A 17,969-nucleotide genomic window follows, 5' to 3' on the forward strand; every position below is an offset into this window, starting at 1 on the left:
ACTCGGTGGGTTGCAGGGCGCCCCTGGAGTGGTGCCGCTATGGTGCCGGATATATACCCCTGCCGACCCAACCACCTTCAGTTCCTTCTGCCGGCTACTCCGACAGGAGGAAGGAGGGCGGGTGTGGAATGGATATGAAGCACACATCTCGAAATACAACAGTTACAAAGGTGAGTAACCGTCTTTTCTTTCTTCGAGTGCTTGCTCATATCCATTCCAGTTAGGTGATTCCAAGCCTTATGTAGCGGTGGGGTCGGAGTGAAATATGGCAGAATGTAAACTGCTGAGCCAAAGGCTGCAGTATCTCTGACTGTTGAATCAGAGCATAATGCGAAGCAAGGGTATGGACCGAGGACCATGGAGCTGCGCGATAGATCTCGTGGGTAGGTAAATGAATCAGCAAGGCGGCAGATGAAGCCTGAGCACTGGTATAATGCATGGTGATGTGGCTTGGGGAAATGTAAGCCAAGCATAACAAGTGCGGGTGCATGTCATCACCCAAGATGAGATCCTCTGAGAGGAAACAGGTAGGCCTTTCCTTCAGTCAGCTACTGCGACCGAGAGTTGGGGCGTGTTACAAAATGGTTTTGTCCGCTCAACATAAATGTGAGCGCTCTACAGACGTCCAGGGAGTGCAATTGTTGTCCCATCGCGGTGAGTGGGGTTAACATGAAAGCCGAAACCACCTTAGGGAGGAAAGCCGGGTGTGTCGTAACTGCACCTCGTCTTTGTGAACATAATGTATGGTGGAACCACCATAAGAGCCCTGAGCTCGAAGACTCGTCTGGCCGATGTAACGGCTATGAGGAAAGCTGTCTTCCAAGACAGGTATAGCAGCGAGCAGTCACTAAGGGTCGAATGGAGGAGACATAAGTCTGGTTAGACCCAGGTTGAGGTCCCAGGTTGGGGCTGGGCGGCGTACCTAAGGGTGTATGCGCTGCAAGCCCTTGAGGACCTCGAAACCATAAATGTGAGAACCAGAACGACCACCTTAGCCTGGATGGAAGGTAGAGATGGCTGCCAAGTGTACCCTTGGCGATGACACCGCTAGGCCATGCTGTTGCAATCCAGAGGTAGTCCAAAATAGAGGGGATCGAGACCTTAGCAGGAGTAAGATTTAGCGTATCGCACCTGTAGGAAGAACGCTTCCATCTGGCCAGGTACGTTGACCAGGTGGAAGGCTTCCTGCTATCGTGATAGTCACGTAGCGGCCACACCATGAGGTGAAGAGACTGCAGGTCCGGGCGGCGAAGTCTGCCGCAGTCCTGAGGTATGAGGTCTGGGTGGAGTGGCAGGGTAATTGGGTAGGCTATTGACAGGCCGACAACGTGGCGTATCAGCGCTGCCTGGACACTCTGGAGTGATCATGATGATGTGCGCCCTGCCCCTGCGAAGGTGAGCAGGACCCAATGAGCCGGGGGAACGGTGGGAAGGCATAAGGTGTTGGCCCTTCCACAGCATGAGGACAGCGTCCGAGATCGGTCCCGGAGAGAGACCTTGGGAGGGGCAGAACCTCAGATATTTCGTGTTCTCGCGGTAAGCGAACAGGCCCATATGTGGGAAAAATCCCCACTTCTGGCAACAGAATGCATCACATTAGGCAGGGCAAGCACTCATGAGACAGGAAAGATCTGCTGAGTCAAACGCCAAGGAGAAACGATGCTACCAGATTCATCGAGTGGCTATGCAAAAGTCCAGAGATGGATGGCTCCTGACAAAAGGAGGAGGACATGTCCCTCAGGTTGTTTATGTAGTACATGGCCATGTTGCTGGCAATCTCTCTCTTTTTGTTGGTAGGGTAAAAATCTTCCGACGAACGTGCACGCGGCGCGCGCACACCTAACTGGAATGGATATGAGCAACACATCTCGAAGAACAACAGTTACAAATGTGAGTAACCGTCTTTTACTAGTGAATCTTAACTGTTGATGTTCACACACAGGCAAATTGCCATTAATGCTTCTTGATAATTGACACTGTTATTATAAGTACCACTTTTGACACCAACTAGTCAAAACTTTGCCCTAGGACTCCTGATTTTAATGTGTATTCATGTACACATCACATTGACATCCTCATGACAGATCCCTTAAGATTACTGTGATTATTATAGACTGCTTTTGCTGCTGCTCATTTGCTGATATTGACCTGTCTATCTGTTTCAGAGGAAAAGGCTCTTCTTCATAATGGTAGCAGGTAGCGAATGTTGATTTAAACATAGAATCATAGGACTGGAAGGGATCTTGACTAAGTATTATCTAGACCATTCGTGACAGGTGTTTGTCTAACCTGCTCTTAAAAATCTCCACTGATGGAGATTCCACAACCTCCCTAGGCAACATGGGCTGTCTCAGGGCTGACTCATTAGTTAGTATACTAAGAAAGGTTGTCATACAACTTCACCACCTCATTACAAGCAGCTCAAGATATTACGTACAGGATTTGGCATCAGTGTGTGGCTATTTTTTTTGCCAAGGGCCACTGAAACAATTTTGAACATTTCCATCAACATGAGCTCTAAATGTGTGGAAAAGTATATATTTACAATTGAATGTGAAATCTTGATACTATTAATAGAATAATAATTTTATAATGCATCTTAAAACATCTTAGTCATCCAGTATCAGTTTGAAGTTACTTTGGAATACTAACTTCGGCAATCTGATCCATCCATTCAGAATCAAAATGTTAAGTTGATTTGATGTTGATATGTGGAAAAAATACCTTGCAAATTGCTTGAGGCTACAGTGTCAGCAGAGAAATTTCTCACAGATGGAGTTGGCACATAATCTGAAGGTGGTATTGAGAAGTTGAGTACTTTTGTATGCACAGTTGCATTGGTGTAATTTGCACAAGACCAAGATATACTATAACTGTGCTTTCTTGGGCCACAACTGAGAATGCCAAATTCAGAACAAACTGCTGAGAAATAGGGCAGATACACCCCAAGATTGGTGGTTAATCCCCCATAGGATATACCAACCCAGCAACAAAAGTAAACTCCTGTTTTACCAACAAGAAGTCATAAAAGCAGTTTCCTTCGACATTCCAGTCCTTGTATTACCACTGAAAACACTAGACTTAGACATGAGTGGTTCTTTAAAACCAATCTCTTCAAATAAAAGGTTCTTCTGATTCCAAAGGACCAGCCACACACCCAGGTCAATATATAACTTAGATCTTATCCAAAAATCACTCTGATATCAATGCTTTAGTATCTAAAATCTAAAGATTTATTCGTAGAAAGAAAGGTAAGAGTTAGAATTGGTTAAAGCAGTGTTTCCCAAACTTGGGATGCCGCTTGTGTAGGGAAAGCCCCTGGCGGGCTGGGCCAGTTTGTGTACCTGCCGCATCCATAGGTCAGGGTGATCGCGGCTCTCACTGGCTGTGGTTCGCTGCTCCAGGCCAATGGGAACTGCTGGAAGCAGCAACCAGTATGTCCCTTGGCCCATGCCACTTCCAGAAGCTCCCATTGGCCTGGAGAAGCCAGTGGGAGCTGCAATTGGCCGGACCTGCGGGCGCAGCAGGTACACAAATCGGCCCGGCCTGCCGGGGCTTTCCCTACACAAGCAGCGTCCCAAGTTTGGAAAACACTGAGTTAAAGGAATCAAATATATACAAATAATTGCAAGGTTCTTGGTTCAAGAAGAATTTGGCATTCTCATCTGTGTCCGCCAAAGGCATGTTACAGACCGCTACAGGTTTGGCCAGCAGCTAAGTGGGGGTTTACAGGATTTAAAGTTTGGATTTAGGCACATAAAGTGGGAGTGAGACACTTAAAAGACCTATAATGTCAACTTAGTTCAGAATGTATCCCTCTTTGCTTCCTCAGTAAGTGTTCTTAATTGGAGTTCTCTTACTCTAGAGGCTTATTGCTCATCAGAATGCTCTCCTTTCAATGGTCTTCAGGTTGTTAAGATATAAATATTTTTAACAGAAATAGGCACTGTACAAACTCCTTTGAAAAAAATGAATGATAGGTGATGGAAAGAACAAATATTGATTGCTACGTTGACTAGCTCTGTTTCCCTTCCCTATCCCTCTCTCTGTTCAGATAGACTGTAACATTTACTCTCACATGAAATGCTTGGCCTGCTATTGGATGCTCCTCAAAGCCATTCTGAATCTTTATACTCTCTTTTTTAGAGTCACACACCATTAGTCACTAGGGGTGAAATTCACTTCTGTGCAGAAGACAAGCATGAGAAGACAAATAAGTCCTTGAAGCTCTGCTTTTGCAGATGTGTTTCACAGACCTCATACTGACCCTCTGCATAAGGATGAATTTCAGCTTGAATAAATTAAGCAAGGTGAGGAGTCTGATCAGAGAGTTGAAAGCATCTGTCTGTGCCTATATATCAAATACAACACAAGAGACGATTCGCAAAAATAAACTTTTTAAGTGTGCCCCTGTGTGGCAGGTATTCTAACATGGACCTCAAAAGGATAGAGATTTAAAGTTTATGCAGCTACTTGATGCTGAATCAAATCCACAGTAGCATATTGGTGAATGATATAATTACCTTTGATTTTCTTTGCTTTTGTTATTTTACATTGCAACCTTTGTTCTAGACTTGCAATGTGTAGTGTGTGGGTGAACTGCTGTGCCCAGACAGAGCCCCGTTGAAGTCACAGGGCAAGGGCAGTACTGGGGCTCTTCTAGTTATAATAATAAACACAATTAACAAAGTTCCCATGTTTATAACGTTCATTCTCCAGTATATCATTAATACACATTTATTAATTTTGATTTTTTAAAATGAATTCATCCAGAAACTGCATAACAAAAGTTGAACCACAATCTAAAATTCTCCACAGAAACGAATCTGCAGCTTCTGCATGAACCAACCCCTACTGGTTTAAAGGGGAGTCCATATGAAAGCAGGATCTGCTCACAGCCAGAGATTTTGCAGCATCGGGGTCTAAAACTCCACCCCCCCCTTTTCTCATCCATGAAGCTCTTCCCTGTCTCTCTCCTCTTTCACCCCTGTGCATGGACTCCTTCCAGAAAGCCTGGAGTAGAGAGAAGTTGTAGAGGGATCTGGAGGGCAGCATATACAGGGTCTAATGAACCAATGGGGAAAGTCCATACCAAACTGTAGAAAGTGAGTAATTTTGGAGCCCAATAGCGGGATTCCTTATCCTACATTGAAGAGACCGCCCAAGCCCCGCCGGATCAGCAGTGTGTATATATGTTGCTAAACCTTGAATGTTTGTGATAAATATAGGTGATAAAACCAGTTTTTGAAATCCAACTGTGCCTGAGTGGGTTCCTCATACGCTTAATGGCATGTGAAGAGCAGAAGTCCAAGACAAAGTCAGGGAACCCTCACTGTAAGCACTCCACCTCCAGCCCCTCGTTTGTAAACTAGTGGCTTGTTCATTTGGGCCCTTCTGCAGATCTCAATCGCTGTATCCTACATTCAGGGACCTGTCACCTGGGTGAACAGAGCGAAAGGTTCCCTTTTACAGTTCTTCACAACCAATGGAGATCCTCCCTATCTTCTCTGTGGACTGACACTCTGATGTTGCTACCCCACCCCCTCCCAAGGTCTGTGGAGGTAACGATTCCATGGGTAGTGCTCAGTGACCAAGTAGTTGCTATGTGTATTGCAGAGGCATGAGATTCCCTGATGACATGGGCAGCGCAGAGTCAGTCAAGGCAGTACTGCTCCAACAGGCTCTACGCTCCCACTGTCCCATTTAAATTAAAAGCAACTCTTCATTTTAATGTTGTCAGCTACCAGAATGTCAGCAGAGTTCCAGGGATTTTTAACTGGGAAACAGAGGGAAGACAAGTACTCAGTAAATAGGGCTTATCTGTCATTTCCAAAAATATCCTGCTTCGTTCCCTTTGCTTTCAAACATGATTTTTTTTCAGTGCTAACTTCTGAAGGATCCTTAGCAGAGGGCATTTGATCACTTGCAGGGAAACCGAGAAAGCGGTGGCTAAGGTGTTAAGACTGGCTGACATGAGGTTAGACTGTAACTGCATGAGCTTGTCATTTGATTAAATGCCCTTTGAAAATAAGAGAAAAGGCTTTGCAGAAAGGTTAATGGTTTGATCTTGCAAACACTTGTACATGTGCTTAACTTTATGCATTTGAGCAGTCCCAGTATGCTGTTACAAACTTGAGCCCTAAAATCCTAATCACAGGCTTTTTTTTGAGGAAACAGATGTAATCAGAAGGAATGTAAAAAACATTACCATGGAAATAGACAGAATTTAACTGAATCAATGTAAACCTTAAACCCAGACCCTTTTTTTTACAAAAATCCAAGCTTTTTTTTTTTAGTGACATGCACAAAACATAAATGAGTAAAATCAGGTTTTATCAAAAATAAATTACAATTAGTGAGTTCTGACAGGGATGACTCATACACCTTTCTTAGCCCATATTTATTTATAGTTTTAACCTAGGTTCACTTTTTTCTGTAAATCTTTTAAAGCTGTTTCACAACACACTCACAGCTCACATGGTGCTTTGTCCCTACAGATGTAAAAACTTTATTAAAAACAGTTGGGATTCATTAATAATCATCATTAAACTTATACAGTCTTTGGGATGAAGAATCTTAGAAAAAGTTATTTACTGAACTGTAGTAGGAAGGAGAGTTTATTGTAGCCCAAATCTGTTTCTCATCCTCAAATCTTCTCACTTGTCAAAACATTGAGTAAGGGAGTAACACAGGAGTTATCTAGACTGTCTCCTGGAATTCAAATTGTTCGTGCTGTAATGCTTTAAGTAAGGGCTTGTCTACACAGCCTTGTCACTAAAAGTCAGCATGTGTGAGTGCTTTCTGTCGGTATTTTGTCTGCACTTTTGAGCGGTGTTAGCTTTGTCGGGAGGAGAGCACTTCTGCCAAGAAAGCTGTGTACACACTGCCACTTGTGTTGACAAAACTTTTGTCTTTCACAGGGGGGCTTTTATAAGTACCCATGAAAGACAAAGTTTTGTCGACAATATTATAGTGTAGACAAGCCCTAACTGGAAATTAAAATAGTATCATACTAAAAATAACAAATGGAAAAATAAGGCATTATTTTTTCCTTTTTTCTACCACTGTATTTGCCGCCTGCTTCCTACTATTTGAATCACATAATCTCTCAATTTTTCCTCGAAACAATATTTGTAGCAACAGAAAGGAAGGAAAAATGGAAACCTCTGAAAATCCATTTGATGCCCCATAATGGACAATGATTTGCACTTTTTCTCAGTGCTTTTTGAAGTTGGACCTGACAACTCATATTTAAAATTTAATCAGAAAGCATTTTTAAAATGCATGTATTATAAACTCCTGAGTTTATAAAGCATCCCATAATGAAAGAGTGGTGATTGTGAGTGTCTTGATATAGCAATACCTTCCCCAGTCAGAAGTATTGCTATAGGCTAATAACAATCATGATTTGCTGATAATTGTTACCTCTCTGGGTAATAATGACAATAGGCAGATAATAATAATAATAGGAGATATACCTGTTTAGGTAGAAAATCATTTCCCTGTGCTATCTCAGACTTATTTCTTTCCTTTCTTTTTACAAATCTGGGATCATTTTCTGAAATCCTCACTCAGAAGTTTTTTCTCCCCTAACAAGAAATGATTAAAAACTCCCCAATGGGGAAATAAACCAGTTTCTTTTCAGTTTTTTCATTAGGTGACATTCTTTTCCCTCTTGAAGAAGGGGCCCAAATGTTTTACCTCTTAACCCATACGTCTTGAAAGATTACAGGGAGCAAGGAACATTTTCCCCAAGCTTGACAAATCTGCTTCTTAGGGTATGTATTGCAGCACATGTAGAGATACGTGATCTAGCTTTAATCTAGCTAGCTTGTATGCCAATAACAATGAAGCCACGGCAGCATGGGGTCCTGCTCAGGCTTTACAAACCTGCCTGGACTGCTGGCGAGTTACTTGGGCTGCTAGCCTCACAGAAGTACATGCTGCCATGGCATCAACTCCTGTGGTACACCGAGCTAGCTAGATTAAAGCTAGCTGAGGTATGTCTACACATGGTATAATTGCATCCCCCAGTTGCAGTGTAGTCATACCCTTAGGCCTAATGGAGCTGCTGGCTGGTAGGGTAAAGGAAACAGTGCTTTCACTGATGTCAGTCCAAGGCTTTGTAACAAACTCCCATAAAATGTAAGAATCATGACAAACCTTACTACCTTTCACTCCTAGTGCAAGGTGTACTTCTTTGACCTTTGTTAATTCACAGCAAGCTGTATCTATAATTTAAAACAAAGAAAGAGTCCCCCAACCTCCCCCATCAAATAAAAACATTCCCCTGCGCACACACAGTTTTCTCCTTGGGGGAAAGGATGAGAGAAAGAATGAACCATGCTTCACAGATGTTTTTCATTTCTTAATGCACTACTGAAAGGCATTGAGATACATGGGGATGAGGACACTATAAGAACCAGAATAGAATAGATAGCTGCTATCAGAAACACCTTTAATAGCACAGGATGAATTTCTGTACAGTGTGGGAAATTTGGGAGTCAAAAGTTTTTTTTTAAATTGATGCCAATGTTCATTAAAGAAAAGAAAATCCCCTAGAGTGGCAGTTCTGACAATAAATTGTCTAAATGCTTTCTTATCTAGTGCTATCAGATAAAGCTGCCCATAATTTGCATCAATCACTAGTTTTAAAACTGTCAAATTAAAGCTCAAATACACAGGGAGTAAATGTTGTGTTAATATTTGTGTTATTTTTGCCACTTACACCATCACTTTTCTCTGAATTGTTTATATCCTTAAACTGCAAAATACAGCTACCACTCTAAATATGAAATCAAATGACAGTGATAGATTATTGATCGTTTCAAAGGCGGATTCTGTCACTCTCTTTTAAAACAGTCATCATTTTGATTAGCTTATGATAACATCTTGTTTGGGTAATATTATTTACAGGTGTGCTAGCCCAAAGCCTAAAATAAGTAAAGAAACTTTGATTCTCTGATCAATAGCACTGAATTTTGATCCATTCAGGGAAACAACAATCATACTACTTTAATTGTTATCTAGTTGAGATTGATTCCAGATGCACAATGTTGTTCTTGTATTTACAACATTCTACTTCACCCACAAAGTAGCTGCTTTTCAGAACTGGGTAAGAACATTGGGTGACTGGAGACAACTATGTATGAAATGCTAAGTTTCACAACTTCCTTTTCTGGCGCCTTTGTAAAGGCTCATATTTGTCTCTTACCCACTGCTTAAAATAAAAGGAAGTCTCCTATCAATACACAACATCAAGACATAAAGGTGTGTAGTATATTATCATTTTTGAAAATAATTTCTGAACTTCAAAACTATTTAAACTTTGTGCTTACTTTTGGAAATATCTACAGCAGAAGAACGCTACTCGTGGTGTACCAAAGCTAAACCTCAATGTTTAGGTTGAACATGTCTGACTACCAAAAGGAGGCTGCCAGACAACTCTCCAATACCAAATTCTACAGGCCACTTCCCTCAGATCCCACTGAGGAATACACTAAGAAACTGCACCATCTACTGGACACTCCTACACTAACACATGGACAAATTCAACATACCCTCAGGAGCCCCGCCAGGCGTATTTCTATCTACTTACCATAGATCACAAACCCGGAAATCCTTAGGACCCCCCATCATCTCGGGCTATGGCACTCTCACTGAAGACTGTCTGGCATATGTGGACTCTCTACTCCGACCCCTATGCACCAGGCACTCCAGCTATCTCCATGACCACCACTGACTTTCCTGAGAACTACACTGCATTGGTGCACCTCCAGAAAACACCATCCTAGTCCACCATGGAATGTAGAGGCTCTCTACACAAACATCACACCACACAGATGAATACAAGCTGTCAGGAACAGTATCCCTTGATTGATGCACAGCACAACTGGCCTGCTGAGCTTCTGTGCCTTTATACTTACCACAACTATTTTCAAATTTGATGACAATATATGATTCTCCAGCATCAGTGGCCATGCTATGGGCACCACATGGCCCCCATATATGCCATATATATCTTTTTATGGATGGCCTGGAACAACGTTCCTCAGCTCTCGTCCACTCACGCCCCTTCTCTACCTAACGCAACTACATTGATGAACATCTTCATTCATCTGGACCCATGCGGAAGGACGACTCTGTGAAAAATTCCACCACATTTCCAACAGCTTCCACCCCACATCAACCTCAGCCTGGTGACCATCTACATGCGGAAGTCCCTTGTCTCGACCCTGATGCAAATAGAGATTGGTCACATTAACACCACACCTATATCGAAACCTACACTGCTATGCCTACCTTCATGCCTCCAGCTTTCCATGCCTGTCAGGCACATCACATGTCATTGTCTACACCGCACTGAGTACAACCGCATCTTGCTCTACCCCTCAGACAGACCAACCAGCCTCAATCTCCCAAGCTTCTCAAACTACATACCCGCACGGGAATAGGAACAGATCATCACTAGGCAGACGTGCTAACCATGTACAAGCCTCCTACTGCAGACCAAACGAGAAGAACCCACAGGACTGCATGGCCATCCACATATCAGCCCCCAGCTAAAACCCTCAAGCATCATCAGGGACTCTACACACCATCCTGGACAACGATCTCCCCCACTTTCACAGGCCTTGGGTGGCAGGCCAAATCCTCGTCCACAGACATCCTGCCAACCTAACTCTGTCTCACCAGCAACTGCACACCCACACCATAGTAACTCGCCTAGAACCAATCCATGCAACAACCTCGGATGCCAACTCTGCCCACATATCTACACAGCGACACCATCACAGCACTAAACAGATCACACCCCATCACAGGTCTCACCTGCACTCCACCAATGTAATCTTGCCCATCATATTGATGCATGCGCCCTCCTTGACTATGTACATCGCCAAATGGACAGTCTCTACGAATAAAGGATAAATGGACACAAATCAATATAGGAATAGGCAATATACAAAACCTGTAGGAGAACCTTCAACCTCCCTGCCACACTATAGCAGACCTTAACTGGCCATCCTGCAAAAAAACGTCAGGACCAGACTTCAAAGAGAACTAACTGAGCTTCAGTTCATCTGCAAATTTGACACCATCAGCTCAGATTAAACAAGCTGTGGAATGGCTTGCCAACTACAGAACCAGTTTCTCCTCTCTTGGTTTTCACACCTCAGCTGCTAGAGAGGGCCTCCTCTCCCCTGATTGAACTAACCTTTTTATCTCTAGCTTGCTTGCTAGCATTATATTACCTACCCTGGATATTTCCACTACTGCATCTGACAAAGTGTCGGTATTCACCCATGAAGCTCATGCTCCAAAAGTCTGGTTTATCTATAAGGTGCCACAGTTTCTGCCTGGCTTTTACCAGTCCAGACTCACACGGCTACCCTCTGACTATAACCTCAATGTGTTATCCTTTCTCAGACTTCCTTTCATCAATGGGCACATCTACAGACTCGCTTCATGTGCTGCACAAATCTAGGTGGCAAACTCATATAGTTTGCAACTGTGGATGGATCCATTTGGGGTATATGTATTTGACATAATGGATTGGAGGTATTACTAGAGCTTGTAAGAATCTGTGGACAAAATACGACGAAAAGGAGAAGACAGATGTAGATGAGGGACAGAAGAGACACAGAGGTAGTAAGGATTGTATAAAAAGAGGAGGAAAGGAGAGTGAGGTTGGTCAGGTGACAAACTATCTGACTTGGATGTGAGGCCAACCATCAGGAGGAGGACAGAAAGGAGGAAACCTGACTGCTAAGATATCAGTAACAGAATTCATTTTCAGTCTGGCGGGGAAATGGCTTCGCTTAAGGACATTCCTGGTTTGAGGTGGCACAGATGGAGCTTAATATGGATTGCCCAATGGAAAAGTGGCAACCTTAATTGGATCCTTTCTAATTCTCAAAACCTCTCCATTTTGTTCAAAAGGGAATTCTGCCTAAGTAAACTATTGTAGTTAAGAGTTAGGAATGCAGAGAGGTTTGAGTTCTTCTGATCCTTTTAGATAAAACTGAAGCGATTCACCAACACTTTTATCTGATTTCCTAGGGAGAACTAATAGCACTACTGCAGCTGTTATATTAGCACTTGACTGCACAGTCACTGGGATATATGACACGCTGTCATCTTAAGAGCAAGTGCAGTCACTACAACAGTGTGAATACTTGTGTACCATTGCAAACAATTTTGCTGGTGGATACCTAGTGAATGATATACATGCTAGAGAGTCACAATTACACCTGCATTGACAAAATACTCTAGGGTAGATAAGGGTCCAGTGACTTGCCCACGGTCACACAGGAAGTCTATGGCGGAGCTGGGAATAGAATCTCACTTGCCTGATGCCCAGTTTTGTAGCAACACAGCCTTCCACTACTAACTATATTGTTTTTCTCAGTACAAAATATACAAACAGCTTCTTGAAACTCTATTTCTGTTCTCTCCTGCACTCTAAAACATTTGGGGAATGGAGCATGACTATGTTTAGTGGACTGATTGAAGCAGTTTGCAAAACAGAAAATATATCTTTTCCAATGAGGCAAAGTGAAGTTTGGAATAAACAACTGAAAATTTCAAACACAATCACTTTCATATTAAAGGGACATTTAGTAGAATGATGCCATCACAACATGTACAGCTGTTCTTGTAAATAAGTAAATCCATAACCCAAATGAATCCATTCAGTATGTATTACTTCTGTGGTGGCATTGATACACATAGAGTATATTTTACATGTAGGGACATTAACTTTACAATTCAAGTGAAATATCAAATGTTTAAAAACCAACTACTTTTAATGATTAGCCCAATCAAAGAAAAATGGATATTATATGCTAACACCCTCAGCTCCCTGTAATGTATTAAAGAAGCAAACAATAATTTCATATTTACCATGTTACATTTTAGTAGTTGGGTTCTTGAACAATGTCTCTTTGTATCCAAAATTCTTTTAGGCCCACACATGCCTATTCAGAAAATATCTTGCTAGAAGTCCCTCTAGAAATCATTGCTGAACAGTGAAAAATAACATCTCTCCTTCAATCGATCATACATATCTATATTGTTGTTTAAAACCTGTCCTTTTTTCCCCCACTGCAAGCTGCATCCTACACATGGACAGCAGTTTGGAAAAAGAGACATACAAGTCACCAGTCCACTGAGTTTCCTTAGCACAGAACTGGTAAGAAGATTTTTTTTTAGACCGTGCTACATTGCATCTTTGTAAAATATCTTGTAGAGACAACTGAAGGATTGATATTGGGTTTTGTTATTCAGTAAATATTTTGAGATTATTGTTTTTAATGTAAAAAAATCTGGCTTGAAATCTATTGTTAATTACATCTGGCTGCAGTCCTTAATAGAACAAAGTCCCAATTTACTTCATTTGTGCTCAGTTAAGGACCAGTTAATCTCTGGTATTTTACAAAATGTTTCATTGGTCTGAAATAGTGTTAATGAGAACACGTTTAGGTCTCAGCTGTACTTTGTAATATACGGATTTCTGTTTTGTAAGACCAAGCACCTGTGGTAGATGGTTGTATCAGACACTCATAGCTGCCTGGTTGTGTGGTAGAAGGCTGGGCAGACCCTTAGACTCTGTGGGGTGGGAGGGAGGATTCTCTGCTCCTTAGACTCTGGTCATACAAATGATGCTTTGCCTAAACCACTGAATTAAGATAACTTGGAATAAATTACTCTTATTCTGGACGAATCATGGGTTTAATCGTGAATAACTCATCCTGTAGACAAGCCTTGAGACTCCTTTGAAAATCCAAGCCACAGTGCTGTAAATGTATACAGCTCTTTATACCCATTGGTTCCCTGCCCCATGAATTTGCAGTCTTAAAAAGATGCCCAGATATAAGGCATGGCACAGGTCTGCAGTTCAGAACAAAAGAGGAGATATCTGTTGAAAAGCTGATGTTTTAAGGAGGGATTGAAAGAAATGGAAATGAGTAGTTTGTAGATGAAGACAGGGAGAAAGTCTGAAGTATAGGAGGGGCAGAACGCTGAATATTTTTATCTTTTTTTGGGGGGCCAAAAAGTTACTTTTTGAGGAAACACAAACTTGTCCACATTTTTCAAGTTTTCATCAAAGCCCCCAAATCCTCAAACTATTTTTTGTTTTTGAAAACTTTTTAACCAAAATATGAAAAATTGCACATAAATAAGTAAATTTACCTTATTATATCAGCTGTAGTGAAAGTAAATTAAAAAAAAGCAGATGGGAGCAGTGGGTCAACAGAATTAGGGATGTTCATAGGGAAGAGGAGACAGTAAGACTGAAATGAGAGCAGAGATGCAGGTGGGGGGACAAATGAAAGTAGCACCTACGATATAAAGGGCCGCCCCCCACAAGACCTTTTTGGGGCCCCTGGAACGGGGTCCTTCACTGGCTCCGGGGTCTCCGGAAAACTCTCGTGGGGCCCGGGCCCCCAGAGCTTCTTCTGCTCCAGGTTTTCGGCAGCAATTTGGTGGCGGGGGGTCCTTCCGCTCTGGGACCCATTGCAGAAGTGCCCTGAAGACCCACGGCAGAAGGTCTTTCCGCCCCAGAACCTGCTGCCAAAGTGCTGGGTCTTCGGCGGCAATTCGGCAGTGGGGGCCCCCCGCTGCGGGTCTTCGGGCACTTCGGCTGTGGGTCCCGGAGCAGAAGGATCCCCCGCAGACGAATTACTTTCAAAGTGGGGGCCCCCCTCTGCCAAAGACCCCAGGGCCCCTGAATCCTCTGGGCGGCCCTGACAATAGAGACAGTTAAAACCGACTTGTGTGTGATTGTACCCTTTCTCTTTTATGTACAAGGATGGACTTTGCCTTTTAACTTCCGCAAAACAGTATAGGTGAGAATGAATTTGGGGCCTGAGTCAGCAGTTCTTAACGAGGGGCAAAGATGCCTTTGTTTTGATGGGAATTTTGCCTGAGTAAGATATACAGGACAACGCAATCTGTGATGTCATCCTTCTCATGAATCAGGCATGGGCAGTCATTCCTAATGATTGAAGCAGTACTTAAGCCAAGGATTGGAGCAAGACTCACCAGAACAAGAAGACTGGGGCAGGACAGGAATACAGCTGAAGCAAGGCTGGAACAAGGCAGGCACAGAAGCAATCACAGCTGCAGGCATAAGTATTGAGCAGCCACAGGGCTTAAGCACAGGTCTAGTGACACCTCCCAGCCTGATCAGGATGTTCCACTGCAGGTCAGCTAACTGGTCCCAGGTCCATCTGCAGGCCTGAAGTCCTGACAATCCTACCCTTCCTTTGTTGGCGCAATTCAACATGATCATTAATTTCATGCTGACAAGAGGCTGAGGCCTGGACATTCAGGATGTTTTAAGTCAGTACTGAGGTGTCTTGGATAGAGTTACATTTTAAAGAGTTTGCAGTACCTGCCCTGTGTCATACTTTCAACAATACTATTAGTGCTTTACTTTCAGCAACAAGTTCACTCAAATATAAGCAGAGCAAAAAACATTATCTACTCAGGGCAGGTCAACACTACTGGTTAAGTCAATCTAACTTACCTCACTCAGAGGTGTGAAAAAGCCCTCTCACCCGAGCAACACAAGATCTGTGCTGTCCGCACTGGCGCTACATAGGTGGGAGACACTATCCTGCCGACATAGCTTATGCTTCTAGCTGAGATGGAGTAACTATGCCAATGGAAGAGCGCTTTCTCATTGTCATAGCGTGGCTTCACGAGATGCGCTACAGCAGTGCAGCTGTGCCAATGTAGAGCTGTGGTGTAATCTTGCCTTCAGACTAGTATTTCTACCCTGCTTGGACAATGGCAAGCTTTTGACAGAATTCATTGCCTTGGTTTCATTAGCAGATTCTAGCTTGTGGGGCCTGAGTGGTGGAAAGTCCGAAAGGCGCGGGATAGAGTAATGCAAAGCACCCATGGCCCCACTCCAAGCTGGTCAACCCACAGAGTGGGCAGAGCTGAACAGGACTAGGAGGGAGTTGGGAACTGGGAGGTGCACTAACTAGGTGCTGTTCTGCCACAGCCCCAGATGTTATTTAAACCCCCCCCAGTGAAATTCCTAGTGCAGTGAAATTGCTGTCTGCTCTCCCCCAGGGATGACTCCTCTTCTGCTGAAGATGTCTCCACGGGTGGAGGAAGAATACACTTTGCACTTCCTGAGGCTGAGGGATGATTTTGGCCCAATACTTATAGCAAACGTTCAAATCCCAAATAAAGGATGGCGCTAGTTAGCTAGAGTTTCCTGTGCCTCACATGTCTACTGAGATTACTTTTAACTTATAAATGTAACAGTTCACATAGTATTTCCCATCAAATGGAAAACTGAAAAGATGTTAAATGAGACCACTGTTGGGAATGCCTGGTGTGGCTAGTACCTAGCATCGTTGTTACAGTGACCTGACCCCCTCTTCTCCACACATGCACATATGCACTTGCGAAAGCCAGTGTTGGGCTTCACACAGAGAGTGGGGAGTTGGATCCAGTTGGAGCCGGCTACTTAAAAAATGGGGTCCTTTCCCCTTTTTTAAAAAATTACCATTGCATTTTTAATATCACCAATAATCAATAGAAAAGTAATCCCTGAAAAATAAATTCAAAAATGTGCCTCAGCTGGGTTTCAAACCGTGTAACCTCCCTCAGAAGAAGTGCTCCTCCCTACTGGGAGTATCATGCTGGTATCTCTAATGCTGATCCTTCAGGGGCCCTCGTATTGAAGCAAAGGAAACATCATAATTTTAGTTCTGATGGGAGTTGAATGTGTATGGAAGCTGTGGCACATTAGTTAACCATTGTGAAATGACTGGCAGTGAGAATATCACAGCAGGCCATGTTGGGAGATCAGTGCTAAGCTGCATGCAGATCTGGTACTGACTTCGCTGAGAGGAGAAGCAATTATGGTGAACTCCCTCTGGCACCCAACCATCTAGACATGTTTAGAAACTACAGTGCAAATGACTGATGCATGCTAACATAAAATTAAATTAAAGTTCCTCATTAACATCATCCTGGAGGACTGATCTCTCAACCATGACAGATATAAGCAGAGATTTATTTCTGTTCTCTGTGCTTGACTTGATAATTATGTTTCCTTAAGAGATAGTAGGTGTAGCTTTTAGATTAGGAAAATAAGAAAAATTATGTGATGGAAAATCATGAGAGAGCACTCCTAGAGCATTGTGTGACTTACCCTGAGGCCACGTCTACACTACAGGATAATATCGAATTAGCTAAAATCGGTTTTATAAAACTGATATTATAAATTCGATTTCATGCGGCCACACTAGGCCACATTAATTCGCCGTTGTGCTCCATGGTCCGAGGCTAATGTTGATTTCTGAGTGTTGCATTTGTGGGTAGTTCTTCCGTAGCTTATCCATTAGTTCTCTGCAGTCTCCCCGCTCCCTTGGAATTCTGGGTTGAATCATTTTGTCGCGGGTGCGGTTGGGGTAAATGTCGTCAGTCATTCCTTCCTCCGGGAAAACATCAGCTGACAATCCTTTCGGTGCCTTTTTCCCTGTTGCCCTGCAGACGCCATAGAACGGCAACCATGGAGCCCATTCAGCTTTTTTTTTTCTGGCCACCGTATGTGTACTGGATGCCGCGGACAGAGCAGGCGATACTCCGCGCTACACAGCAGCATTCACTTGCTTTTGCATGATAGCAGAGATGGTTACCAGTCGTTTCGTACCGTTTACTGCTGGAGTAAACCGGCAATGAGATGACGGTTATCTCTCCCCCTCTGTACTGTCCGCTGCTACCATGAGTGCCCCTGGCTGAAATCGGCTGAGGGGGCGCAACGCAAAAGCAAAATTGGGATTGACTCGGAAGTCAATCCCTCCCTTATGGTTTCAAAATAGAGTCAGTCCTGCCTAGAAAAGGGCAAGTGTATTAGAGGACCAGTGTAACAGAGAGCACAGCTGCTCCTTGTCAGTATTCACAGGGGGTGCCCCTGCAACAACCCCACCCTTTGCTTCCCT

General features: G+C 43.2%; 1 protein-coding gene across 7 annotated transcripts in view; it reads left to right on the forward strand.

Annotated features, from left to right (window-relative positions):
• The window catches only part of MLIP (muscular LMNA interacting protein), a 185,403-nt gene that overhangs the window by 43,736 nt on the left and 123,698 nt on the right, over positions 1–17,969 (forward strand). For 6 of the 7 annotated variants that reach the window (XR_012655492.1, XR_012655490.1, XR_012655491.1 and 3 more), the window contains exon 2: positions 13,112–13,192. The exons of the other annotated variant lie outside the window; for it this stretch is intronic. Coding sequence is in view for 3 of the 6 variants with exons in the window: in XM_075063723.1 (XP_074919824.1) it covers positions 13,112–13,192 (81 nt within the window). In the remaining 3 variants the exon portion in view is untranslated. The remainder of the gene's footprint in view (positions 1–13,111; positions 13,193–17,969) is intronic. 7 annotated transcript variants of the gene reach the window in all.

Source organism: Chelonoidis abingdonii, chromosome 3, assembly GCF_003597395.2.
Source record: "Chelonoidis abingdonii isolate Lonesome George chromosome 3, CheloAbing_2.0, whole genome shotgun sequence".
NCBI classification, from domain to species: Eukaryota; Metazoa; Chordata; order Testudines; family Testudinidae; genus Chelonoidis; species Chelonoidis abingdonii.